The sequence below is a fragment of the Equus caballus genome, chromosome 4 (genome assembly GCF_041296265.1).
Source record: "Equus caballus isolate H_3958 breed thoroughbred chromosome 4, TB-T2T, whole genome shotgun sequence".
Lineage (NCBI taxonomy): Eukaryota > Metazoa > Chordata > Mammalia > Perissodactyla > Equidae > Equus > Equus caballus.
Window position 1 is genome coordinate 105,550,030 of NC_091687.1, and position 26,322 is coordinate 105,576,351.

The 26,322-nt window shown below is 44.7% G+C and overlaps 1 protein-coding gene across 1 annotated transcript; it reads left to right on the forward strand.

The window, feature by feature from the left end:
• Positions 1 to 26,159, forward strand: ZNF398 (zinc finger protein 398). The gene is made up of 6 exons (XM_023639908.2): positions 1 to 273; positions 3,253 to 3,648; positions 9,643 to 9,769; positions 10,334 to 10,447; positions 18,827 to 18,940; positions 20,198 to 26,159. Exons 1-6 carry the CDS (start codon positions 250 to 252, stop codon positions 21,352 to 21,354), a joined length of 1,932 nt encoding a protein of 643 aa, XP_023495676.1. The 5' UTR covers positions 1 to 249; the 3' UTR covers positions 21,355 to 26,159.
• The last annotated feature ends 163 nt before the right edge of the window (positions 26,160 to 26,322 follow it).

Consider the following 26,322-nt stretch of genomic DNA (forward strand, 5'->3'; position numbering starts at 1 on the left):
GCTGCGCTCGGTGCCCACAAAGCGCCAGCTGAGGGGCCGCTGCGGCCGAGCGCGGCTGAGCCTGCCCGCCCCCGAGCTCCTCCGGCCGGCCGCCCCGCGCCCCTGCCGCGCCCCCGCGCCCGAGCACCGGGCCCACGGCCGCGCGAGAGCCGGGCGGGCGCGCCTGCGGAGAGGCCGGGGGCCGGCCTGCGTGGGGCCGCGCGGCGGCGGCGGCGACTCCGGCCGGGCCGGGCCGGGCAGCGCGGGGCCATGGCCGAGGCAGCGCCGGCTCCGGTAAGGCGGCCCGCGCACGAGCGCTGTGAGCCCGGGAGGGTTGGGGCGCCTGGGGCTCCGCGACCGGGCCCGAGCGAGGGAGGCGGGCGGAAGGCGGCGTGTCAGGCGCGGGGCCCCGAGCGGGGCGCGCCCGAGCGCAGACGGGCGCCCCGGGGGCCCCCGGGCCCGATGGCCGGGCGGGACGCCGCCGGCGCGGGGCTGGCAGGCTCGCTCCCTCCGCCCGAGAGGTCCCGCGCCGGGTGCGAGGCCCAGGGCTCCGCAGCCCTGCTGGAGGCTTCTAGCGGGGAGAGTCTGGGACGCTACCGAAAGAGGAATGAGTGAAGAGGGGCGCCTCGGCTCGGCGTCCGCCCGCCGCAGCCCGCCACGCGCAGGCCGCTGGGCTGGCGTGCCCGTCGGCCCCGGCGGCCCCGTGCTCGCAAGATCGCCCTCGGTGCCGTGCGCCCGGCCGCGCACAGCCGCAGGTGCGGCGGCCACGGTGACACTTAGGTGTGTCAAAGGACTGCGTGCGGCTCGGGAGCGCCGGGCCCGTAGCTGACAATGCCGGCCACGCAGGAGGGCCTCCGTCCGCGCTGCTGCCCGAGTGACCGGTGCGGGTTCCGAGGGTGGAGCACCGTCTCGTGTGGGTTCATTCAGCCGATGTCGGCGGCTGGCCCGCGGGTGCCGGGCGCTCCACCAGTTGCTAGTGCTGCGGAGACGACCGGGGCAGTCCCTGAGCCCAGACCCGGGTAGGACGAGCAGGGACCAGTCCAGTAACAGAGGACTGGAAAGTATGCCTTGGATTTACCGGTTTGAGAAGCCTTTGGTCACCCCAAGGAGAGCCGTTTTAGTGGGTCAGGAGCCAGACTGCTACGGAGGAGTGACATGAAAGTGAGAAAGGTGGAAGGGGAGGACGAAGAGGAAGCAGTGGCAAGGGGTGGGGAATAGAGCAGAGGGGAAAGCCATCCCTACCCTTGGACCTATTCTTCCTTTTCCAATCTTTTTTTTTTAAATATGGTAGAGATCATGTGTCTATGCTAGCCCTGCCCAGTAGAAACATAATGGAAGCCACATATAACTTTAAATTTTCTAGTAGTCGTGTTTAAAAAGTTTATAGAAATAACGTTAATTTTAATATTTTATTTAACTCAGTGCGTACAAAATATTTCAATGTGGAATCAATATTAAGAAATTAGGAAGTTTTACATTTTCTCCCCATACTGTGTCTTCAGAATCTTGAGTGTGTTTGATACTCATGGCACATCTCAATCAAAATAACCGCATTTCAAGTGCTCAGTAACCACCATATTGAACAGTGCAGGTTCATCTTATGGAGAAGAATCAAGAGATTGAAATATTGACCATAAAAGAAGAACAGTGTACCTAAAAATGTGGAAGGAGTTGGCATTCAGAGCTTAAGTGGAGAGATCAATTTTAAATAGGATGAACCTTTTTCCTGTAGGAAGAAAAGCAAGATTAAGTTACTGATCAGTTTGAAGTGGGAAGGAATGTGAAGAAAAAGAGGAGAAAATTGAGAGCGTTTGGTCTAAGTACTCTAATTTTCTTCTCAAAGTAGGAGTCCATGTCATCTTCTCAGGGAGAGGGGGCCTGCAGCGGACAAGAATCTCACTACTCAGCGCGTGTTCCCTGAGCCAGCAGCATCAGCATCACCTGGGAGCTTGTAAAAATGCAGAATCTCAATTTTCCTTCCAGACCTACTGAATCAAAGTCTACATTTTAACAAGATCTCCAGATGATCCTTATGCACATTCGTTTGAGAAGTGCTGTGCTAAAAGATTAAGGAGAGTGCTGGCGTGGGAGTTGTAGTGGCCACTGGACGGAAAGGGAAAAGAGACAGGCACCAGGCAGTGTTGAGCCCCCTCTGAGCTTAGAGACCGTTGGTGTGTGGTGACACCAGTTTACCCGGTTGTGTGACTTCCTTTAGCAGGGCTTACTAGCCTGTTTACAGGATCAGAATGAGAACCATCGGACTGATTCAAAGCTAGAGGTTAGCTGAGCAGGTGAGGCAGAAAGACACATGAGTAAAGGGGTCAAAGATGGCTGAAATGATCAAGGAAGAAAGCAAAGCCTAGATCAGGCTGACAAACCAGGAGCAAAGAGAATGGGCAAGGGTTTAGTGGGATTGCAGAGCAAGTGAAATGAGAATAAGGTGATGGGTGAGCTGGAGAGATGGGAGCTTGTGGCCAGAGAGCAGGTTATCAAATTCATAGAGTCAGAAGGCTTTGTAGGGGTCATCGTCGTCAAACCTCCTATTTTTTTGGTAGAGATTTCTTTTTTTTAAAATATGTTCTTTGTTTCAAAGTGCGTTCAATGTTGGGGCAAGCTATTATTTTCTTGGAAAGATCTAGTTCAAAAATTATTTATATAGGCCAATGTTTGCCTGCCTGAAAATTCCGTGTTGGTTCTAGTTCTGCCGTCTAGAGTAACACTGTAAGATTAAACAAGCCTGTTTTGCTTTCTGTTTTATAACCCTTAAATGTTCACAAATAGTTGTGTGTTTTCCAGACTCAACATTCTCTGCTTATTCAAGGTTTGCTGAATGGTATGGTTGTGGTTTGTAAGCAGGGTGGTGGACAGGGCCACAGCATAAGTCAATCAAAGGTTTATCAGAGGGCACTGAGCTCAGTGAAACCTGGAGAGATCCTGATGCATTTAGCCTTTTCTAGAGAGAGGGGATGCAGCAACAGTTGAGCCTCTGGACGCTGGCTCTAGGGCTTTGCATCCCAGGGAGTATGCCGGGCTGGTTCTTGATCCAGCTTCACTCATTCGCTGTCTTGCCTAATCCATCCCTGAACCACCAAAGCAGCTCTCTTGGCTCCTGATGTCGATGAGCTCCATAAAGAGGAGGCTTATACAGGTGGTACTAAAACTGTATTTAGATTAATCTCAGTTGGCCAGTTAAGCGGTCCTTATCTGATTTTATTTTGGATTAGGGCTGCTTCTAACACTCAGTGTCTTGTCTCATCTCTCCACTGCGCACAGACTTCTGAATGGGACTCCGAATGCCTTACGTCCCTGCAGCCCCTTCCTCTTCCCACGCCCCCAGCAGCAAATGAGGCACACCTGCAGACTGCAGCCATCTCCCTGTGGACAGTGGTGGCCGCCGTGCAGGCTATAGAGAGAAAGGTTGAGGTCCACAGCCGGCGACTCCTGCATCTAGAAGGACGGACAGGGACAGCAGAGAAGAAGCTGGCCAGCTGTGAAAAGACAGTGGCCGATCTTGGGAACCAGCTGGATGGCAAGTGGGCCGTGCTGGGGACCCTGCTGCAGGAGTACGGGCTGCTGCAGAGGCGGCTGGAGAACCTGGAGAATCTGCTGAGAAACAGGAACTTCTGGATCCTGCGGCTGCCCCCGGGTATTAAAGGGGATATCCCAAAGGTAATACCTTCGCTTCTAGATGGAAAGTGGTCTCACTAGTCCTTAGCCTAGTAGTAAGGGATAATCTTGGTCAGTCAGTTAGGCTGAAGGAACTATGAAGTTGTTTTGTGTTTCTCTATTTGGGAAGCATTCCATGTTTAATACAGAGATCATTGGAAAACTGTTTCCAGTCCAAAGTTGGCTATCTGATAGATGGATTTTCTTCTCTTTTGCTTTCTCCTGCCCATTATCCCCCGGTCACTTTTCTCTTTGTTAACCTGTCTGCCACGATCTTGGTGTGGAAACTAAATATCATTTAAATCAGTCAATTTGAATTTGTTGTCAATTCTGGTGAAAAGTTAGAGGGAAGACAAGGGAGGGGAGGTAGAGTAAATAGTTAACATAAGGGTTTGGGACCATCTGTGGGTCTGGGGCTGACGTAGATCCTGCCCGTCAGCATCCTTTGCAGAAGTGTGCCGCAATGCTGGGGCCCAGCCTTTCTGGAGGGAATAGCCCATAAAACAAAAGGGAAATAAACACTATTCCTCAACTGTGGAAGACAGCCTCGAGCCAGCTAGTTTCCAAGCATGCCTGCTTATTTATTCCTTCATTCAACAAATATTTCTTGAACACTTACTATTTGCTTGATGTCTACATCCTGAAGGCACAGCAGTGAACAATTCATGTAAGCTCCCTTGGAGCTTAAATTTTAGTGGATAAAGAAAGATAACATTAAAATCCATTTAAGCGCTTTGGTAAAAATATAAGTGCTATCTGATGATTTATTTTAGATTGGCTATCAGAGAAGTTCTCATAAAGGAGCTAATATTTAGGCTGAGACTAAATAACAGGAAGGATCCAGCTGTGAGAAGATCTGAGGAAGAGCTTTCTAGGCAGAAAGAATACCTAGTGCAAAGTCCCGAAGGCTCAAAGGGACTAGGGACACTGAGGGGAAGGAGGAAGGGCAGCCGGCTGTGTGCACTGAGTAAACAGGAGGCAGATCGTTTAGGGCAATGTGTTTCAGCCCTGGGTGTACATAGGATTCATCTGGGGAGCTTTTAAATTTTGATGGGCATCACACCTAGAGATTCTGATTTAATAGGTCCAGGATGGGGCCTAAGCATTAATAATTCTTGAAGCTCCGTAGATGATTGTAATAATGCAGCTAGAGTTTTGAACCACTGGGTCAGGCATTGGAGACCAAGGTAAGCAGTTGGGGTTTTATCTTAGGTGTAATGGGAGGAAATTGAAGGGTTTTAAGCAGAGGAGTTATACTGGTGTATATTTTGAAAGAACCACTTTGGCTGCCATGTGGAGAATGCATCATGGGGGTAAGAACAGGAGCAGGGAGGAAAACAATAGGCAGCTGTAATAGGGGTGAGAGTGGCCTGGATGAGGGTAGCAGTAGTGGAGATGGAGATAAGTGGACAGATTCGGGATGTTTTGATGGTAGAATTGACAGTAAGACTTACTGATGGGAAGTAGGGAAGGAGGAATTAAGAACAACAATAATTGTAAATTTAATGTGTGATAATTTACTTAGAATTTTACTGTTCTGAGTGCTTTAGTTATTTCATAAGAACCCTAACTTGGGTTCATATAGTTACTAAATATAAATAACAGAGTTGTCTTGTAACCCAGTTGGCTCCAGAGCACATGCTCTTAACACCTTAGGTTTAGTGACTCTTAGGCTTTTGGCTTGAAGAACCGGATGGATGGTGTTGGCATCTACTGAGATGGGGATATCTTGAGGCATGGGAAGGAATTAAGAGTTCTCTTTCGCAGTGTTAGGTTGGAAATGCCTGTGGCACATTCTGGAGAGATGTGAAGTGGTCCCTGAAGCTCAAAGGTGAGAAATATTTGGGAGTCGTTGATGTCCAGGTCATGTTGTAAGTCAAGAGGCTGGAAGTGATGACCTCAGGAAAGAAAGTGGGAAAGCAAGAGGAGTCCCAGGGCTCAGCTCCAGGGAAAGGAGGAGCCAGCAAAGGAGACTGAGGAGGAGTGGCCAGGGAGGCGGGAAAGGAAACAAAACAGGAAAGCATGTGGGGTCACAGGGACAAGGAGAAAAGCATTTCAAGGAGAGAGTTGTCATCTGGGTTGATATGTTACCGAGAGGTCTAGAAGGAAGACGATGGTGAATATGATTTGGCAACATAGACGTCGCTGGGAACCTTGCAAGAGTTGGTTCAGTGCAGTGAAGCTGGGGATGGAAGGCTGAATGGAGCTGGTGGAGGGGTGAATGGGAAGAGAAAAGGGAGAATGACAATAAAGGACTCTTTCAAGGGTTGTGAAGGGGAGCGGAGATGAGGGAGTTGGAAGGGATGTCAGAGGCAGTATCTGACAGAGAACCTGCCCCAGTGTTTTTATTTGTGTATCTGGAGCCCCCTAGAAGTTCTTTGGGAAAGTTTAAATTTGTATTTGCCGTAAGAATAGCAGAAAAGGGAAGTTAAAGTTACTTATGGTATTACCCGGATAAATGGGTAACATTCAACCTGTCCATCTTAAACTCCAAAATCATATAAAAATAATGTTGTGATTTCTTCATGAAATTAGAATATATTGAAGATTTACTAGATTGAAATACAGGAAGTAAACTTTTGTGTCCTTGCTTTGTTGCAAATGCTCTTATTCTGCCCTTACTTTGAATTTTAATTTTTTTTAATTTTGGTAAATATACATAAAATTTACCATTTTAACCATGGTTAAGGGTACAGTTCAGTGGCATTAAGTACATTCACATTGTTGTGCAAGCGTCACCACCATCCATCCCCAGGATTTCCCAAACTGAAACTCTGTACCCACTAAACAACTCCTCATTCCCGCTGCCCCCAGCCCCTGGCAGCCACCATTCTGCTTTCTGTCTCTGTGAATTTGACTACTCTAGGGACATCATATAAGTGAAATCACACAATTTTTGTCCTTTTGTGACTGGCTTGTTTCACTTGTGCATAACATCCTGCAGATGAATCCATGTTGCAGCAGGTCAGAATTTCCTTCCTTTTTCAGGCTCAATAATATTCCATTTGCCCTCAGAATTTTAAAAGTGTTGGTCCATTATCTCATAACACCAAATGCCATTGATAAAAAGTTTAATACCAAACTGATTATAATTTGTAAGAAACCCATTTTTTTTTCCCTGGAAGTTTTTATCTTCTATTTATATTTTTCTAAAATTTGTTGGCTATGGCTGGATATAGGTCTTTTAAAATTTGTTTTGGACCCTTGGTGTGACCCTTCATTCAGAAGAGTGGTATCTTTTCAGCTCTGGGAAATTTTCTTCTATGAATCTATTTTTATAATATTTCACACACCCTCCCCCATTTTTTCTATTCTCTTTCTGGAACTGCTGTTGACAGATGATGGATTATTGTCTTTGTTTCTTTAAATTTTCCTTAATATTTTTTACCTTTTTAACTACAGTTCCTTGACCTTTCCTTCCAGCATTTCTAATTTTTATTTTTAACAATTATATATTTAATTTTCAAGAATACTTATTTTCTGCTCCTTTTTTTAAAGCAGCCTGAATTTTTTTTATGGATGCAATATCTACTAAATTTCTTTGAGAATCTGAATTTCAGAGGGTTGTTTGATTTTTAGCTTATTGATTTTTTTCCCTCTAGGATCTTTTATAGTGTTTGTTCATCTTGGTGCTGTTAGCTTTTTAAAAAAAATCTTGAGTAATCTGTGATTGTTCATTCATATTTATAAGTGAAGGATTAGATTGATTACTTTGGTTAATTACAGGAAGCTGACATGTTTTCTCTGCCACCACTTTAGTCTCTTTAACCACAGGATCTTTCATTTGCAGGAGCGGGCTCCCTCCATAGGCGCTCCATGTAGGTGGGCTTCACTTTAAGGTGCTGTGGCCAGGAGCAAATAGGCAGTGCAGGGACCACCCGGAGGCCAGAAGGAGTAAGGCAGTACTCCAAGCCGTCAGCTCCCATACTGGGGTCCCCTGCTGTCCCAGGCAGGTTGTGAAATTTCCATAGAGATATGGTCTGTCATTTCAGCTTTGGGGTAAATGCTGCCGGCTCTGCCAGGGTTGATGAGGAGGACGAGAGAGGGGGTCCTGCTTCTAAAGATAGCCCTTCAAACGGCAGTTTACAGCCACTTTTACTCCGACTCAGGGTAGCTGCTGACTTCGAGCTTGGAATTCTCTGGATTCCTCCACTGCAGTCTTTCCCTGTGCATCAGGGAGATGCAGCTTCCTCGCGCACCTTAGACCCCAGCACACGCCCATCCTCCGGGTCTCAGTGAGACTCATCAAGAACTGTCTGGTGACGGCCTTCCTGCTCATTCTTGGCGGTGTTGTAGATATGTCCCCCATCTCAGCGCTGTGGTTTCAGTGGAGTCTGGGAGGGAAGAGAAGGACGTGTGTGCTTAGCTCACAGTCTTGGACCAGAAGCCCATCTGATCCTTGATTTCTGTGATCATTTTATCGTGAGTTTTTATTGTAAGCTATGACAGATCTCCTGTGTAGTGAGGTTAGATAAAAATTAAGTATTGAGTGTTTACACTTCCCTCAGCCTGATTTTAGGTGCTGAGCAGGATGTAAAAATGAGTAATTTATGGTTCTAGCCCCTAGGAACAAAATTTCTCGTTGAGGAAAAAGATGACACAAATGAAGCAGAAAGAAATAAAACTGCCTAATAGTATTGGACAGACCTTTGAATCTTAAAGGCTATGTTAAATTTATGAAGTATGTATATTTTTATTGAATTTTTTAATTTTGGAAAAGATACATGTATATACATCTTAGGGGGCCAGCCCCGTGGTGAAGTGGTTAAAGTTCCAGGTGCTCCGCTTTGGCAGCGCGGGTTCATAGCTTGGGCGTGGACCTACTTCACTGTCAGCCATGTGTAGAGGCATGCTACGTACAAAATGGAGGAAGGTTCGCACAGATGTTAGCTTAGGGCTAATCTTCCTCAAGCTAAAAGAAAAAAAAAAAGGAAGATTGGCAGCAGATGTTAGCTCAGGGCTAATCCTCCTCAGCGAAAAACCAGAAAAATGACAGTGTCCAAAACAAAGAAATCTACCTGTCTTTTAGGACTAGCTGAAGCCCCATCTCTTCCAGACTCATCCCAGTCCCATTATAGCTCTATTTTAAAAATTTCTTGTCCATGTTATTAATTTGAATACAGTCATACATTCCTTTTGGGCAGAAACCAAATTTTTTTTTTTTTTTTTTAAGATTGGCACCTGAGGGGCTGGCCCCGTGGTCGAGTGGTTAAGTTCGCGTGCTCCGCTGCAGGCGGCCCAGTGTTTCGTTGGTTCGAATCCTGGGCGTGGACATGGCACTGCTCATCAAACCGGGCTGAGGCAGTATCCCACATGCCACAACTAGAAGGACCCACAACGAAGAATATACAACTATGTACTGGGGGGCTTGGGGGAGAAAAAGGAAAAAAATAAAAATCTTTAAAGATTGGCACCTGAGCTAACAACTGTTGCCAATCTTTTTTTTTTTTCTGCTTTTTCTCCCCAAATCCCCTCAGTATATAGTTGTATATTTTTTTTTAGTTGTGGGTCCCTCTAGCTGTGACATGTGGGACGCCGCCTCAACATAGCCTGATGAGTGGTGCCATTTCTGCACCCAGGATCCGAACAGGTGAAACCCAGGGCCACCAAAGTGGAGCACGTGAACTTAACCACTTGGCCATGGGGCCGGCCCCCAGAAACCATATTTTTATAATCTTGGTGCTTCAGATAAACCTTGTACTCAATGGATATTAATATGTTGTGCTTTGTGAGTTAAATACTGCTTTGCATTTGTACCTATGTCTGCAAATGACTCTTTACATGTCCTTCACCCTCTCAAAACGCACAACCCTAAAGTTTATCACCTTTCTCCTTGAAAATATTGTCAACTCCCGGAGGTTGGATCTGTCTTAAGTTTTTCCTGTATCCTTTTAGGGTCCCGCACAGTTTTTTGTACCTAGTAGGCACTCAGTAAAGATTTCTTGAATGATTGAATTGCAGTGGGAGGGACTAACCCCGGTGTGATTGTAATTTCAGGTACCTGTGACATTTGATGATATCTCCATCTACTTTTCCACTCCAGAATGGGAAAAATTAGAAGAATGGCAAAAGGAACTTTACAAGAATATCATGAAGGGCAACTACGAGTCTCTCATCTCCATGGGTGAGGCTAAGTTGGCCCCTTGTGAATGAGGTGACAGCAGCTCCAGGAGGGCTCAGAACAGTCCCTTTTCCTCCAGTGGTCTTCATTCTCACTCTGTCCTCACACCCTTCAGATTCTGGTTCCAAGCTAAAGATTTCCAATTCACCCTTGCTAAATAGGAAATCAGCATCTCTCCTTTGCCAATTCACGGGATAGAGAGTGAAGTTCAGAGTTATGGGTGTGCCAGCTGCAGTGGTTTCCATGGGTATCCTTCACTTTGAAGGGTCCTTGATCTCTCCCCCTCTCCCCCACCCGAGGCACACTGTCGCTCTTACCCAGTGAAAGCAGCAGGTGGCGGTGCTGAAGTCGTACATGTACCTTTCCCACCCTTTACCTCTCCTCTTACCTGCTTGCCTGATAGATCTCTTCCATATTGGAGGTGGATGGATGGGGAAAGTGAAATAGAATATAAAAGTAATTCCCTGGGATTGTGGATCTCAAAGTCCTCAGCACAGCCTTCATGACAATTAGTAGCATCCTCATTGATCTCTTTGTCATACCCCTTTTCCCTTCTTCCTCTCCTAGATTATGCCATGAATCAACCTGATGTCTTATCTCAGATTCAGCCAGAAGGAGACCATAACACAGAGGACCAGGCAGGGCCAGAGGAAAGTGAGATTCCCACAGACCCCAGTGAAGGTAAGTGGGAGAAGAGATTATCTAGTCCTTGTCTCTCTTTCCTGGTCAGGGATGATGGCTCAGCACTAAGTAAGCAGGGCTTGGGGTCCTCGAGCCTCTTGGTGCTAAAGCAACTAGACTGTGAATGGATCATCAGGCATTTAAATAGGAGGGGGAGCTTAGAGATCACCTTGTCCAATGCCTTCACCCCCCAATACCACACATCTGAGGGCTATGACAAAGGTTCTGAGATGTAAATATTTAGAAAAAAGAATGTCCTTAGATGGCAGAGGAAGCAGTCATGCTCATCTGAAGGGAAGGGCTTGAGGGAATGTACACGTGGCCATTAAGTAGTGCTGGAGGAGCTGGGCGTCTGCGTGGTCCCTCAGAGATGCACTTAACCAGTGGACCCCGATGACATCCACCTGGGCAAAGCAGATTTTGCTTGGTTTGGGAGCCAGCTATCATTAATTAACTTGCCTTAATATTTTTAGTTGGCAGCTGCTTGATAATGTGTGGGAAAGACTACTAGCCACAGTGCAGCTGTATTATTTCTCTCAAGCCCCACCTCTGCTATCAGAAAAATCTCATACAGTTTTTGTTCTTTGCTTGATAGAAAGCTCATAGAAAGTTCATCCTGCAGACATCCCTATTAAATGAACTTCTCTTACAACCTACCTCCTGTCCCATGCACTATTTTTTTTCTAACATTTTATTATGAAAATTTTCAAACTATCGGAAAAGTTAAAACAATTTTACAGTGAACACCTACTTACTGCCTAGATTTTACGCTAATATTTTATCACATATATATCCATCTCTGCATTCCTCTATCCATCCATCAACCCATCTTTTTTTTTTTATTATTTAAAAAAAATTTTTTTTTTAAAGATTTTATTTTTTCCTTTTTCTCTCCAAAGCCCCCCCAGTACATAGTTGTATATTCTTCGTTGTGGGTCCTTCTAGTTGTGGCATGTGGGATGCTGCCTCAGCATGGTTTGATGAGCAGTGCCATGTCCGCGCCCAGGATTCGAACCAACGAAACACTGGGCCACCTGCAGCGGAGCACGCGAACTTAACCACTCGGCCATGGGGCCAGCCCCCCATCAACCCGTCTTATTTTCAACCTATTTCAAAGCCAACACAGACATCACATTTCTCTCTAAATAGTTCAGCATGAATATCATTAACCTAGAGTTCAATATTTGTGTATTTTTTTCCATTTGAGGTAAATTTTACATACAGTCAAGTGCTCAGATCTTAAGTGAACATTCTCTAAGTTTTGAGGAATGCATATATCTGCCACACATATTATTTCTAAGAACTGTGAGTGATTGTATTTAGGCAATGTAACAGGTGGAATTTGATTCATCTCTGTATCATGGATACAAATAATGATTCTAAAATCATATCACAAATAGAGATGGCTGACTTAATTCATTACTGGAAAGAACTCCTTAGTCTACTTTATTAGTTCCTGACATAGCCCTCGATAGTATAAATGAGTGTGTCATTTTTGGGGACGAATGGAAAAGATGTAGGTAAGTTGGTTTTGTAATGATACATGAAAGTGTCATTTAGCTGCCATCTTGTCAATTTATTTTTACCTTCGTTTTTATGACTCCATTTATGGGTAGTCAACCTATATACATTAATACATTTTTACTTAAAATTAACAAACACTGTAAGCATTGAATTTATTTAATACTCTGGTTTGATTCTTTAGAGTTTTAGCTTGCTTTGATGATTATCAACCTAGATATTTACCAGAACTTGAAGATAGGATTCATATGACTTGAACTGATCAATATGTAGAATTTTAAAAAAGCTCAGATGTGTCTATCCTTTAGAACCCTTTATATTTTCTCCCTTTTAGATTTAATTATATATTCATGGATTTTATTCATTTAATGCAATTTTTTTTTTTTTGGTTGCTCAAATTGTCAACTTGGCAAGTGAGAGGACTTTTAAACTGTCTCTTGTGTCCTTCCAGTACTGCCTCAGTACTTGTTTTCTTAAAAAAAAAAAATGTTCCAGAGTCTCCTCTCTGAGTAGAGTCTCACAGGACACACTTAATCCTCCAGCAAGGGGTTGTGATAACACATGCAGAGTGTCGTCTCCCAGAGAAGCTCCCTGGAGACTCAGTGCCCAAGGTTTTCACTGGAGCTGCTCATGGAAGCACCCTCTGCCTAGCACACACCACAATTCCAGACTCCCAGAAGGCAAGTGGAGGTTCAGCATAAACCACACTGTTTGTACCAACAGTTTAGGCCCTGTGAGGCACTCTTAACATTTAGGGAAAGTTTTACATCAGCACAGGGAACTGTTTGCCAGCCAAGGGCCAACCTCGTAAGCAGGCCTTTCTAAGTCTCAGCGTCTCAGGCCTGCTGTGTTGACACAGGCCTATTTTAGATTTTCTTTCTCATAACACATTAAAAAAGTCTGGGTTCCTTTCAGTGGAGAATAGTATTAAACTGTCTGGTCATTAAGGTTCATGAAAGATTGTTCCACACGAATACTAGGAAGAGGATACTAATGCTAGGCCACTTTAATGACAGAATTTATAAAATATCTTTCTGATAGATTATTCTCCACTTAACTCTAACCATTTAAATCATTTTTAAAATCTTGTTCTAATAAGGAAAAAAAGAATCAAAACTTTTATTTTTGAGCAGGCAGCTTCTCTCTTCTCTAACATCATCTTTTTTTAACCAATTTTAATACGCCATGGAATTTGTTGTTAGACCAGTGTGTTTATGTTAGAACATTGATGTACTTTTCGAAACCTGAATTTTCTAAAATACATTTGGATTTATCTATATTTCTTATAAAACCCATAATTTATGATTGTATTCCATTTTAGAGCTTTAACAACTGTGCATTATAATTAAATAAAAATATATAGGTAGAATAGATTTGGAGATAGTGATGGTACCATGTGGCATCCCCTCCTTTTTATGTCCAGATGTCATGGAATTAATTTTATACTCCAGGGGCCAGCCCAGTGGCGCAGCAGTTTGGTGTGCATGTTCCGCTTCAGCAGCCTGGGGTTCGCCGGTTTGGATCCCGGGTGTGGACACGGCACCGCTTGCCAAGCCATGCTGTGGCAGGCATCCCACATATAAAGTAGAGGAAGATGAGGCATGGAGATTAGCTCAGGGCCAGTCTTCCTCAGCAAAAAGGGGAGGATTGGCAGCAGATGTTAGCTCATGGCTAATCTTCCTCCAAAAAATAAAAATAAAAAATAGAGCATAAAATTTTTAAAATTTTTATTTTATTTTATCTCCATTACTTGAATCTGATGAGGGGAAAGAGAAATTGTATCCTCTTAGGGAATAGTCATTGATGCCTAGTATCTTAGATAAAACTGCAAACAATTAGTAGAGAATGGTAGTAAATGGGAGAATGTAGAAAAATACAAACACGAGATTTTCTGAAATTCTTTAACTCTATTACTAGGGCTAACTGCAGACCAGCTGTGTGTGTGTGGCCATTATTTGGTCACTGATAGTTTTAATATTGAACTCCAATTTTTTAGAATTTTTTGGAGAAAAAGTTTACCCAAGAAGTTCAGATAGAATAATTACTGAAAGTCCATTATCTAGGCCTTCTTCTAGTTCAGAAGCTATGGACTCAAGCCAAAATTCTAGAATGAGCCAAAAGTAAAATAAATTAACTTCTAAAACTTGTAGTCCTGGGGAGACTTCTTTGATCATTGTCATTTCAGGTACATTGTCATTATCCCATGTTTATCCCTGTTCACTCTGGTCCTAGACAAAATCAGTGATTAAGGCACATCTCAATATGATAATCTTTTTATCTTAGTTTAACCTCTTTGAGAGCAAGAATCATCCTGGACATGATAAAACTTAGGGGTTTTAACTTATTACACAAATACTTAACACATTCTTGCTATGTTACAGTTCCATACCTGTTTCACAAAAAGTTTAAAAGGTTTTATTTTTTTAACTGTGATAGTTTCATGTGTCAATTATTTTTTATTACCTGCTTAAGATGTCAGACCTCAGCACCAGTTTTAACTCGCTTAGTTTATAAACCTTCATAACATTCAGAACCTCGAGGTTCCAGCTCCTTTTTAAACAGCACGGGCCCTTATCTGTTTAAAACATACACACACACACACACACACACACAAAATCAGAGTTCCTCACAGTTAAAATAACATTCAACCAGTGTAGACATTAAAATTTTATATTTTCTTGTGATCGGCCTTTCTATTTTTCACCACCTCTCAAACCTAAAACCTCAGCATTTATCAACTTCCTCTTACTGATCAATATTGTTTTTCTCTATTCTCTAGCTTTCTCCAAAGGCTGCTGCTTGCATGAACCAATGATTTTCCCGTCACTTTGTGTCTCTTTAAGTATCCACTGTTGGGATTCCTCAGGCCTACGAGGAATGTGCTTTGGTGTGCCATTGTGGCGACCTGGCCAGCTTTTGCCCATACTGTCACGATACAGGTGTCTGTATCAGGCCATCTTAGTGTTCAAATGCTCCTGCTCCTTTTATTTCACTGCCAGAAGGTCCTCAGGTTGGACACTCCCACCAAACTGTAGCAGACACTGCTGTATTCTATGCATTCTATGATAGTAGTGCAGAGGACCAACTATTTAATAAAATAAAACTTAGTAGTGGGGCCAGCCCGGTGGCGCAGCGGTTAAGTGCGCATGTTCCGCTTCTCAGCAGCCTGGGGTTCGCCAGTTTGGATCCTGGGTGCGGACATGGCACTGCTTGGCAAAAGCTGCTTTCTTGGGTTAAGCCAGCTCCCTCCGACTGCAGACCTCAGGCATCCCACATATAAAATAGAGGAAGATGGGCACAGATGTTAGCTCAGGGCCAGTCTTCCTCAGCAAAAGGAGGAGGATTGGCAGCAGTTAGCTCAGGGCTAATCTTCCTCAAAAAAAACACAAAATTTAATAGTACTGATCTAGTTAACCGACCAGAGGCGCTTTCAGCATAATCATTCAAAAAGAGACATTAGGTTCCTGGGGCTTCCCAAGTTAACTGAAGACATACTCAGCCGGCAGGCTGTAATAACAACAGCTGCTTATGTTTCTGGAGAACTGCCTTGTTTTTTTTTAGCCCTCCATAGCTTTTACGGTTGGCTGCTGACTAATATAAGAAAAGATTGGAGGGGCTGGCCCCGTGGCCTAGTGGTTCAGCTCTCTCCGCTTCAGCGACCTGGGTTCGGTTCCTGGCTGTGGACCTCCACCACTTGTTGGTGACCACGCTATGGCAGTGAGCCACATAAAAAACAGGGGGATTGGCACAGATGTTAGCTCAGGGTGAATCTTCCTCAAGCAAAAAGAGGAAGATTGGCAACAGATGATAGGGCAAATCTTCCTTAGCAAAAAGAAAGATTGGAAAGAATCCAGATGCCCATCAGTAGGGGACTCTTGAGTAAACAATGGTATAGCTACATAGTACAGCTATAAAAAGGAATGAGAAAGATCTCTGTAGACTGCTGCAGACAGATACCCGGAATATATTGTTAAGTAAAAATTCCAGTTATAGAACAGTTTATGTCGTATGCCACATAAAGAAGGAAAATATGAAGATGTATAAAGTTTAAAATGAAACCCAACAAGAATGGTTACCTATACAGGGAGAGAGAGACTAGAGATGGAAGGTAGGGCTGTCTGAATGTACCTTATTTTATAGTTTGATTTTGGAGCCTTGTAAATATTTTACATAATTAAAAAAACAAATTTAAAAAATCAATACATGTTGAAATAACTAAACCATATATCAAGCTGGTGACATAAACACATAAAGTAGATTTCTTTCAAATGACTTTAAAACATAACTATAAATCCCTAGATGGATGTGTCCTAAAGACTAGAAGAACCACAAAACATCTTAAATTGTGTTCATTTTTTTGTTAATAATATTGGTATTATTTTGAAACATATATTCAGATAAAGCAAAGATTATGTTAATCTTATTATGAACCAAGATTTTCAGGATAAGAGAGAAAAGATACAAGTATAAAATCAAAAGATTTAATTAAAACCTTGTAATCTTAAATATGAATCATAAATATTAATATGAACTCAAATGACACTTTTCTTTTTCTAAAAGGTATGTATTTTATAGCTCTGTCCATTGAAAAGACTTAGAAGCAACAAGAACCTATTAGCGTTAGTATGCTTATCCCGAGTGTGGTCTCTAAATTCCATTTCTCAAAGAGATTGTTGATTGTGTGCTTGGAGCAGGAAATGTACCAGATGAACCTGGGACGGTTTGTCGTAGCAAAAATGAAGGAGACTAGGTGTTTGATGACATGAAAAGACATAGAGCTGATCTGAAGGGGCTCCTACTGGCCAAAGAAGGAACAGTTTGAGCACTAAAAAGAATGGCTGCAATGGATTGAAACTCATCAAATAACATTCTATGAGTTCATAATGATAAACAAACAAAAAATCAAAACCACGTGAATCACTTTTGGAGGTTTCTAAGGCACTATCATTATTCAGAAAATTGATGAAGGAAGCAGTTAAGCATTTTAAAAGTCTCATGTTTTGCATGAATAGAAAGTTCATCCTCTGGATGTCTGTTAAAAGAACCTCTTCCTTATACACAGTCTCCCCTGCCTGCTTTTTTCTTTATATATACGTGTGTATAAAAGCTGGGAGAAAAAAAAATAAGGTGGGACTATATTTAATACACTTCAGCCTTGTGGCTCAGAGTAGGAAGCTGAGAGGCAACCTGCCACGTACACTAAAACCTGTGTTTTTCCATCTGTGCAGTCTGACAGTCTTTGAGGCCTTACTCTTGTCTAACCTCTTATCTCTGCTTTGGGCACACATTTAGGTTTCAGTGGTCTCTACTTGATTTGAAAGGCATTGGGAAAAACAGTGAGTTCTGTTCATTTTCTAGGAATAAAACCATAACCTGCCTACAAGGCTTTTTTGAGAAATAATATAGAGAGCTTGAATTTACTCTTTGGACCTTGTCAGCTTGCCAGCTTGTCCTTTTAGGCCAAAAAAGGCTATATATGCCTCGGCTGGAATAGCAAACACAGCTGTTTCTGTGCTGACCAAATGAGGCATGTTATGTGCAAAGCCTTGAGAGGCTGTTCTTTTTTCTTTCCAAAAGAATCCCCAAGGCCTGAGGAACTTGCAAATACTATTCTCCACCATCCCAGGGTTCAGGAAACAATGACCTGTATCATTTTTTCTTTAAAGATTGGCACCTGAGCTAACATCTGTTGCCAATCTTTCTTTTTTTCTTCTTCTTCTCCTCCCCAAAGCCCCCTGGTACATAGTCGTATATTCTAGTTGTGAGAGCCTCTGGTTGTGCTATGTGGGATGCCGCCTCAGCATGGCCTGATGAGCGGTGCCATGTCTGCGCCCAGGATCCGAACCACTGAAACCCTGAGCCACCAAAGTGGAACTCGAGAACTTAACCACTCGGCCATGGGGCCGGCCCCTGACCTGTATCATTTGATAGGCAAAGGTAGTAGGATCTCTTGGAAAGAGCCCAGAATTGGGAACCTGAAAAGTATGTTTCTGAGCAGTCAGATCTGTGTTTAAACTGATATAACTTTGTAATTCTGGAAATGTATTTGTTTTTTTAATTAACATTTAAGAAAAACTTTTTTGGTCAATTTTGTTTCTTTTGCTTTTTTCTGCTGTATTTTATTTTATTTTATTTTTTTAAAGATTGGTACCTGAGCTAACAACTGTTGGCAATGTTTTTTTTTTCCTGCTTTTTTTTTTCCTCCCCAAAGCCCCCCCGGTACATAGCTGTATATTTTAGTTGTGGGTCCTTCTAGTTGTGGCATGTGGGACGCCACCTCAGCGTGGCCTAACCAGCGGTGCCATGTCCACACCTAGGATCCGAACCCTGGGCCGCCGGAAGCGGAGTGCGAGAACCCAACCACTCGGCCACGGGGCCAGCCCCTGTCTGCTGTATTTTAAAGCAGACCTTTGATAATATGGCGTTTCACTGTAAATACTTCCTTATTGGCCACTTAAATGGAGAAAATATTCCCTGCTTCATTATTTCATAAAAAAGCTGTGAGAGAAAAAAGTGAGAACATTTTGAAAATAAGTGTGCTAATGAAATGACAGGTACTGTTGATTCTAGATTATTTCAGGTGTCACCTCCAAAATAAAAATTGATTTCTTTTGAAGTGGGCTCACTGAAAATAGTGAATCAGGCTGAGTATATCATATAAAAATACATCAATTTGGTTTCATTTTGAACTGGTGCTCTTGATATATGCATTTTTTTAAAAGGCTGATTCAGTTTTGTTGTGATGGTTAGTTAGAGATAAGTATTTGTACAAAACATAGTGTTCAACAAACCCACATGATTATTGTCACTTTCTGAGTCAGTCCCCTGAAGGGCATTCTCTTTTTCCCCCACAAATAGAGCCTGGCATTTCAACATCAGATATTCTTTCTTGGATTAAACAAGAGGAAGAGCCCCAGGCTGGGGCCCCACAGGCGTCCAAGGAGAGTGACGTATACAAAGGCACCTATGCCGGTGAGTAATGGAGGAAACATCCATGCCTAGAACAGCTTACACCAGGACTGACCGCAGACAGCAGGTGAAGGGGTGTGGGGGCAGAAGTGGGAGAAGAATGGAGAAAAAGAGGGGTGGGGGGAGACACACTCAAGTAAGCTAGAAATGAAACTAAGATAAATTTTAAGTGAGAAAACACTCTTAAATGTAACAACAAATTAGAATTGTCAGAGGAAGAAAAATAAGTGCATGCAGATGGACCAAAAGTATGAAGATAAAGAAAGAAGAACATTTGAAGATTGTGTAGAAAGGATAGAACAAAGTGGCGGGGGGGACAAGCAGTGGAGACAAAAATGTCATTGGAGAGGCGCAAATGGGAATGTTAATGAAGAGCTCTCCCTCAGGAAAACATGATGGGAGAAGAAACAAATATCTTCCTTCTAAGATATTTAGCACCAGCTGTATTTTGCCATCTGAATTATAGAAGAGAATCTCAAGGTCAGAAGGGACCCAATTGTTTCTATAACTTAACGCAAGCTGTTTTTTAATATCTTCTATGCCCTGTGTTCTTTTAGGCTCTAGGAAATAAAAATTAAAATATTGAGGACACACATATCATTGCTAGGCACGCCTGTTGTTAAATGTCAAGGGTGAGTGGGATGGATGACTAACGTGAAAGAAATGAGAAGTTTGGAGAACATGCATCAGTTTTAGTTTAGTATTTAGATAAAGCCTAAAGAAGGATGTGAAGCCAGAACTGGGCCTTAGAAGACTGGTATGATATGGTTGGGTATAATTTGGGAAGATAGGAAGAGAGGGGGTGCATTCCACAAAAGAGGACAGAATGAGCAAAGATGTAAAAGCAGAAATGTATACTTTACTTTCAGCGAAAGTAGAGAGACAGCTGACTGCAGTGAAGGAGTTACCTGGCAGAATGAAGAGGAGTAGGAATAGATAAGTACGTGATTTTAGGCCTTGTCACACTAGGCACCAGAGAATCGCTGAAAGGTCGTGAAGAGGAGAAACAGAATGAAGTACTGCTGGGAAGCTTGATGCGCAGGTTTTTCCTTTTCCAAGCAGGGAGCGTTGCAGAGGTGCAGTCGTGAGTTCTCTGATTTGCCACAGGGACCACAGACGCCTTGATGATTATCTCAGCCCTCCCTGAGCTTCTTATCAGAGCCAGCGAAGGGCTCAGGCAGTCTGTTAGAGCAGGGCAGGAGGACTAAGAGTTGCCACAGACGGTTGTGGACAGGCATGACTCTGAGTCCTTTCTTTCAGATGAAGAGCTTGTCATCAAAGCTGAAGGCCTTGCTAGAGCCTCCTTGTGCCCTGAGGTTCCGGTCACCTTCTCTTCTCCACCAGCAGCAGCAGCAAAGGATACTTTTTCAGATGTGGCTTTCAAAAGCCAGCAGTCTGCATCCATGACAACTTTTGGACGTCCAGCCCCTGACCTGGCTGAAGCCCCTGAGGGACAAGTGACTTTTACTCAGTTGGGAAGCTACCCGCTCCCGCCTCCAGCGGGGGAGCAAGTGTTCTCATGCCACCACTGTGGCAAGAGCCTCAGCCAAGACATGTTGCTGACCCACCAATGCAGCCACACTGGTGAGCACCCCTTACCCTGTGCCCAGTGCCCCAAGCACTTTCCGCAGCAGGCCGACCTCAGCAGCAGCTCCCAGGCCCAAGCCGCGGAGACACCCCCCACCTGCCCCCACTGCGCCAGGACTTTCACTCACCCGTCAAGACTGACCTACCACCTCCGGGTCCATAACAGCACTGAGCGCCCCTTCCCCTGCCCCGACTGCCCCAAGCGCTTCGCCGACCAGGCCCGCCTCACCAGCCACCGGCGGGCTCACGCCAGCGAGCGGCCCTTCCGCTGCGCGCAGTGCGGCCGGAGCTTCAGCCTGAAGATCAGCCTCCTGCTCCACCAGCGGGGGCACGCGCAGGAGCGGCCTTTCTCCTGCCCGCAGTGTGGCATTGACTTCAACGGCCACTCGGCCCTGATTCGCCACCAGATGATCCACACAGGCGAGCGGCCTTACCCGTGCACTGACTGCAGCAAGAGCTTTATGCGCAAGGAGCACCTGCTGAACCACCGGCGGCTGCACACGGGCGAGCGGCCCTTCAGCTGCGCGCACTGCGGCAAGAGCTTCATCCGCAAGCACCACCTCATGAAGCACCAGCGCATCCACACGGGCGAGCGGCCCTACCCCTGCGCCTACTGCGGCCGCAGCTTCCGCTACAAACAGACGCTCAAGGACCACCTGCGCTCCGGCCACAACGGAGGCTGTGGGGGCGACAGTGACCCCTCTGGACAGCCGCCTGACCCTCCAGGTCCCCTCCTAACTGGGCTCGAAACCTCTGGCCTAGCCGTTAACACTGAAGGTCTGGAAGCCAATCAGTGGTATGGGGAAGGGAGTGGAGGGGGAGTTTTGTGAATCCCCCACCTTTCGTGGTTATCCAGGCTTGCAGCAGGGCGAGAGAAACGCCCACAGCCCCTCTACCCCCGCAGTAATGACCATCTGGCACGTCGTTGAGTTTGGGGTCCTGTACGCTTGGCTAGTGACATGCTTGTGTTTCGGAACTTCAACAACATTACAAGAGCACCACACCTTGAAACCCAGAAAGACCTGGAAAGAAGCCCAGCATCCCCATCTTTTCAAAAATATTACCTAAGCAGAAGTTATAAGAATGTTGCAGAGAGGTTGGAAAGCAAGATTTGGCCTCTGGTAATCCGTCACAGGGTAGTAGAGTGATACTAATTGTAGCTCCAGGTAGAGACAGGTGTGTGGGAAGAGCCTCCAAAGCTAGAAGCCCATGGTGAGGGCCGGGAATGTCTGACTGAGGCTTGTGTCAATTCATTGATGGTAGGATGGTTGCTAGAAGAAAGTGCTCAAGCCTGGGTCCATGTTCCTGCTCCTCCCTGACGCCAGCTCCTGTTTGTTCATGGGCTTATGTACTGCCTCTCCCCAAATAACACCAGATGGCCTTCCCAGGTTTCCTAGATTAATTCTCCTAGTAGATTTTGTTTAATATTGGGGGAGCAAGAAATCGGACTTTAAAAGCTTTTTAAGGAGGACAGTTCTTAATTTGCACCAGCTTGATTTGAAGCATTCAGGCTCTTCCTGGCACTTATACTGCTAGAAACCTTTGTCAAGGTCCTGGTTAAAAAATTGGGAGCAGTGTTCTCAGCCCCAGCTTTAAAAGCTAGAGATCCCAGAGAAATGACAGAACAGCCTAAAACTTGTGCCTGAACCATATTTCTTAGAGTCATTTATGTCAAATTCTTACTGTTTCCAAGCCAATAAGCTGGTTTTTCCATTGCTGGTCTGATGTTCTTGACAGTTGTCAGCAGAAAAGATCATAGCACTTTCCAGAAGCATTACAGTTTCAGAAAGTGCAGCGGACTCAGCTTTCATTTCCTCAGTCATGAGATAGTGTTATAACGCAGCTTTCTTGAGCCATCAGTGTGTGTGCTCACTCCCTCTGGCTCTACCCCGTTGGCAGTGGACAAACTGAGGGACTTGCTTGATCACAGAGCTCAGCTCCGTGCACACAAGGACAGCCTCCTCTTGCTTGTTTCGCTCCTAGGGTGGTGGCTACCATGTGTTCTTTTGCTGGGGTAACTCAATCACCTGGAAGCATCTGAGCCTGGTCTCACTCCTAAGTGGCTTTGCAGTTGGGCATAAGTCCCTTTCCGTTTACAGATATCACATTGTCATCTGCAAAGTGAGGCTGATGAAAGGAAAAAAGTGAGCCCTTAGAAATTTTTTTAAAAAAAAGGAAAAAAAATGTTGTGATACATTCCTTCTCCTGCCAAAATCCTGTCCCTATTCTGGCTTCTATCCAGGCAAAGCCAAATAAGACAGCATAATCAAAGCGGAGACATTCTTGCTGAAACTTGACTGAAATCAATTTGATTTGTTGTTTTACTCTTGCTTGGAGCCTGAGGTAGAAAACAGAAAGAGAATGCAGAAGCCCTAAGTCTTGGGCAGAAAAGCTGTTTATTCCTGTACTCTTGTTTCCCCTGAATCTTCCCAAGATGCCTGGAACAAGGTCTGTGAGTATTTAGACAGGGCACTTTCTTGATGAAGTGATAAGACTCATTTTTTCCTTATCACCTAGCCGAACCTTCATCCTACCTAGTCGTGTGTAACCACACTAGGAAAAAGTGTTACCCTGGCTAGCTTTGCTCCTGGGCAGGCTCTGTCTGAACATGCTGCTCTGTAGGATCGTAACATTTATAAAACATATGCTCTGTGACATTCACAATACTAGGGATCGTGGGAGACCTGAGAAATGTATGTAAGAGCTAGTCCACTGTCATAACTTAGTCTGAAGGTGATGAAAAAACCCAAGGGTATAAAACAAACCAAGACAGATGATGAACAGAGCCCTGGCATATCGGGATGAAGTTTTCTAACTAGAATCTGGAGCCATATCGTGGTTAAATTTGGGTGTTCTGGGAATCCCAAAGCCAGGGTTCCAGTTTCACTAGAGTGAACCCACTGAGAACTTGAGGGTGAGATCCAGCCCTGTTTTACACCTCGATCTCCCTAGTGAAAAGGGAGAAAAATCAAAGTGCTCTCTTTAGGTGGTGAGCTCTCTTTTTCTGAACAGATTTGAGCATTTGCCAGGGTGTGCTGGAGAAGGTGTTCCTACACTACATGTGATGTTGGACTAGATAACATGGGAGATTTTACTCAAAGATTTACTGAGGACACAGCTGATTAATGGAAGAGCCCTGTGGGTTAAGATGCTGCCGATAGATCCCACAGTCCCTTCTGCGAGGCACTGTAGCCAACAGGGACCCAGACTTTGGCAAGAAGTGAACACAGTTCAAGTACCAATGGGGCAAGAAGCTGAGTGAAAGGGGCTGGGCAGGGCCATGCCAGAAAGATGGAAGTAGGTGTTATCCTAACCATCAGGCCTCTTATAAACTAGGAGATTCAGCTATTGTACATTCTGGTCTCTTTTCCCTCCAGCAGTCCTCCACCAGGTAGAACTCCAGGCTAGCTCTAAATCAGAGGTTGTTTGCTTAAGATTCAGGGTAGGGAAGTAAAATGGACCAGTGGAAAATAAAGTCCAACAGAAAGGTTTCGGTGTGTGGAGGAGAAACTGTTGGCCCATCAAGGGCTCCTGAGAGAAACCATGCATTTAACTCTGCAGTTGAAGAAGTACCTGAGGATTGGTTGTCATGACCAGACATGATATGAAGGAGGAAAACCCAGAAATGTGCCCTTCATCAGTCTGCCCTCTGGGCTAAGAAGTCTGTGCTGTCACATGTAAATGGGCACCATCTTCTGAGTGGATCCAGGTGTTGACTATAACCAGATCCACACGTCGCTTACCAGGCTTTTCATTGTCACCATTAGATGAACCTCTGATTCAGCCACAGATATGAAAATAAGTGGAAGTTGATTGCTTATCTAGAAAGTGAAAGAAGATAACTCTGCTCCTTTCTGCTGGACATTTGATATTGGCAACACCATAGCTGAGCTCCAGCCAGAGCAGGGCCTTCCATCACTTCCCTCATCATTGATGATAGTCTGCAGAGTTCCCATTGGGAGACTCTGCTGGGCTGCTTTTTGGAGCATTTTTGAGAGATTTGAGTGTCCATGCCTATCTCAGTCACGACCAGGCCCTGTGGCTTGCTGGGGAATAACAAATGTTCATTGTCTCAGTCCACAAAAGCCTTGTTGATTAAAAAGGACCCGAGTTCCTTTATCTGTTCATTCCAAATGGGATGGAGAAGCCAAATTTCTGCTCAGGTTTCCTCTTGAGGAGGGGCAGGACACCGCATCCCTCTTCTATATCATAGCTTCTTAGACAACAAAAAGCATCCTCAACAGCTGCCTGAGGGGTGTTCAGTAGCAATGAGTAAAAACAAGTCTTTCCCCAAAAGGTTCTTATAGACCAGAGATTCTGTCATCGTCAGGTCTATGTCTGCTGTGTGCGTGGTGGATCCCTTTGACCCTCCTCTCTTCACTCTGCTTCATCTGTAGCCAGGGAAGCAGTCAGGGTTTGTACATAGGACATTCTTTGACTGGGGAAGTCTCAGGCTTTTACAAGCAAAGGGTGTTCAAGTCAGGTCAAGTTGGGGCATCGGGGATGGGGACTGCACGGGGTCTTAAGGACTAAAGCGGGTTAGTACAGCTTCATGGTTTAGAGCATGGACTCCGAGTCAGACCTAGATTCAAGTCCTGGCATCATCGGAAGTAACGTTATATAACCATCACAAGCTTGGGTTCCTTATCTGTACAACAGGAGGTGTTAAGGTTTAGGGGGAGACCTAGGTGGAAGTGCTTAGCATAAAGCCTGACATAGAAGGTGTCAGGATGGCAGCCATCAGGAAAGGTGTACGGGACCAACCAGCGAGAGGGTCGTAAAGCCAGCTGAGCTTGAGGTGGGAAGTCAAGAACTGAGGCTGCTCTACAGAAGCACGTGATTGCTTGATGTCTCAGCTTTTTCCTACCATCTCTTGCTTCCGTTGAGCCTATTTACTCCATCTTTTCTGTGCCTCCTGGCTCCCACAAGTTTCTGTGTGCTATGAAACCATGTGGCTCTGATTCTCTTGGTTTTTCTTAGTTCAGATTCTAAGGTGTGGCATCTGGCCCAGCTCCTCTTTCTAAACCAGGCCACAAGTTTCCAGCCAGCCCTTGGATTGGCTGCCCTTGGGTTACATGCTCATCTTGGTTCACTCAGCCATAGTCAGGTGGGAAGGTCCTATGGTCCCTGCATCAGGATCTCTGGGCCTGGTAGATTCACTTGGGAATGGGCAAACGGTGGCACAGTTTGGCATTTCTAGTGCTATCAGGATAGGAGAGAATCTGTTTCACCTGTATCAGGGTTCCATAAAAGACTTCTGCTTCATCAGCACTAGCAGACCAGAGCTTATTGTCCCTTGCATAAAGCACCCGGAAGGTGCTGTTTTTGTATCTTGCAAAAGGAGTAATTTGTCCCTTTCTAGGATGTTATTCCTCCCTTTCTGTCCTTGCTCCAGTTTCTTTCTAAATGTGTAACTCTGGCCATAATTATATACACACACACACACACAATGACTTTTGTCAACTTGGTCAAATTACCTCTTCAAGACAAAAACTTATTTCATACCTCTAAGACCAGCCCCCGGTGAAAGAACGCAGATAGATACAGTCCAATCAGAGGAGCCTCAAAAGCAGTGTGCTACAATGCTGTAAAAACTGCCAGGTTACGTTTCAAATAAAATGTTGATAAAACCTCATTGGGCTATGTGGCTTTGTGTGTGTTTATTAACAAAGCCAGTATTTACTGTAAAATCTTGAAACTGGTCTAACAGTTAAGCTACCCGAGAATGGAGGTCATGTCTGATTTTGTATCCCTCATGGTGCCACGCGCTGTTAGGGACATGGACGCTTGATGAGTCA

Coding starts and splice junctions, on each gene's coding strand:
- ZNF398 (XM_023639908.2), top strand. CDS start 250: ATGGCCGAGGCAGCGCCGGCTCCG. Junction 274..3,252: donor CCGAGGCAGCGCCGGCTCCG/GTAAGGCGGCCC, acceptor CACTGCGCACAG/ACTTCTGAATGGGACTCCGA. Junction 9,770..10,333: donor CGAGTCTCTCATCTCCATGG/GTGAGGCTAAGT, acceptor TTCCTCTCCTAG/ATTATGCCATGAATCAACCT.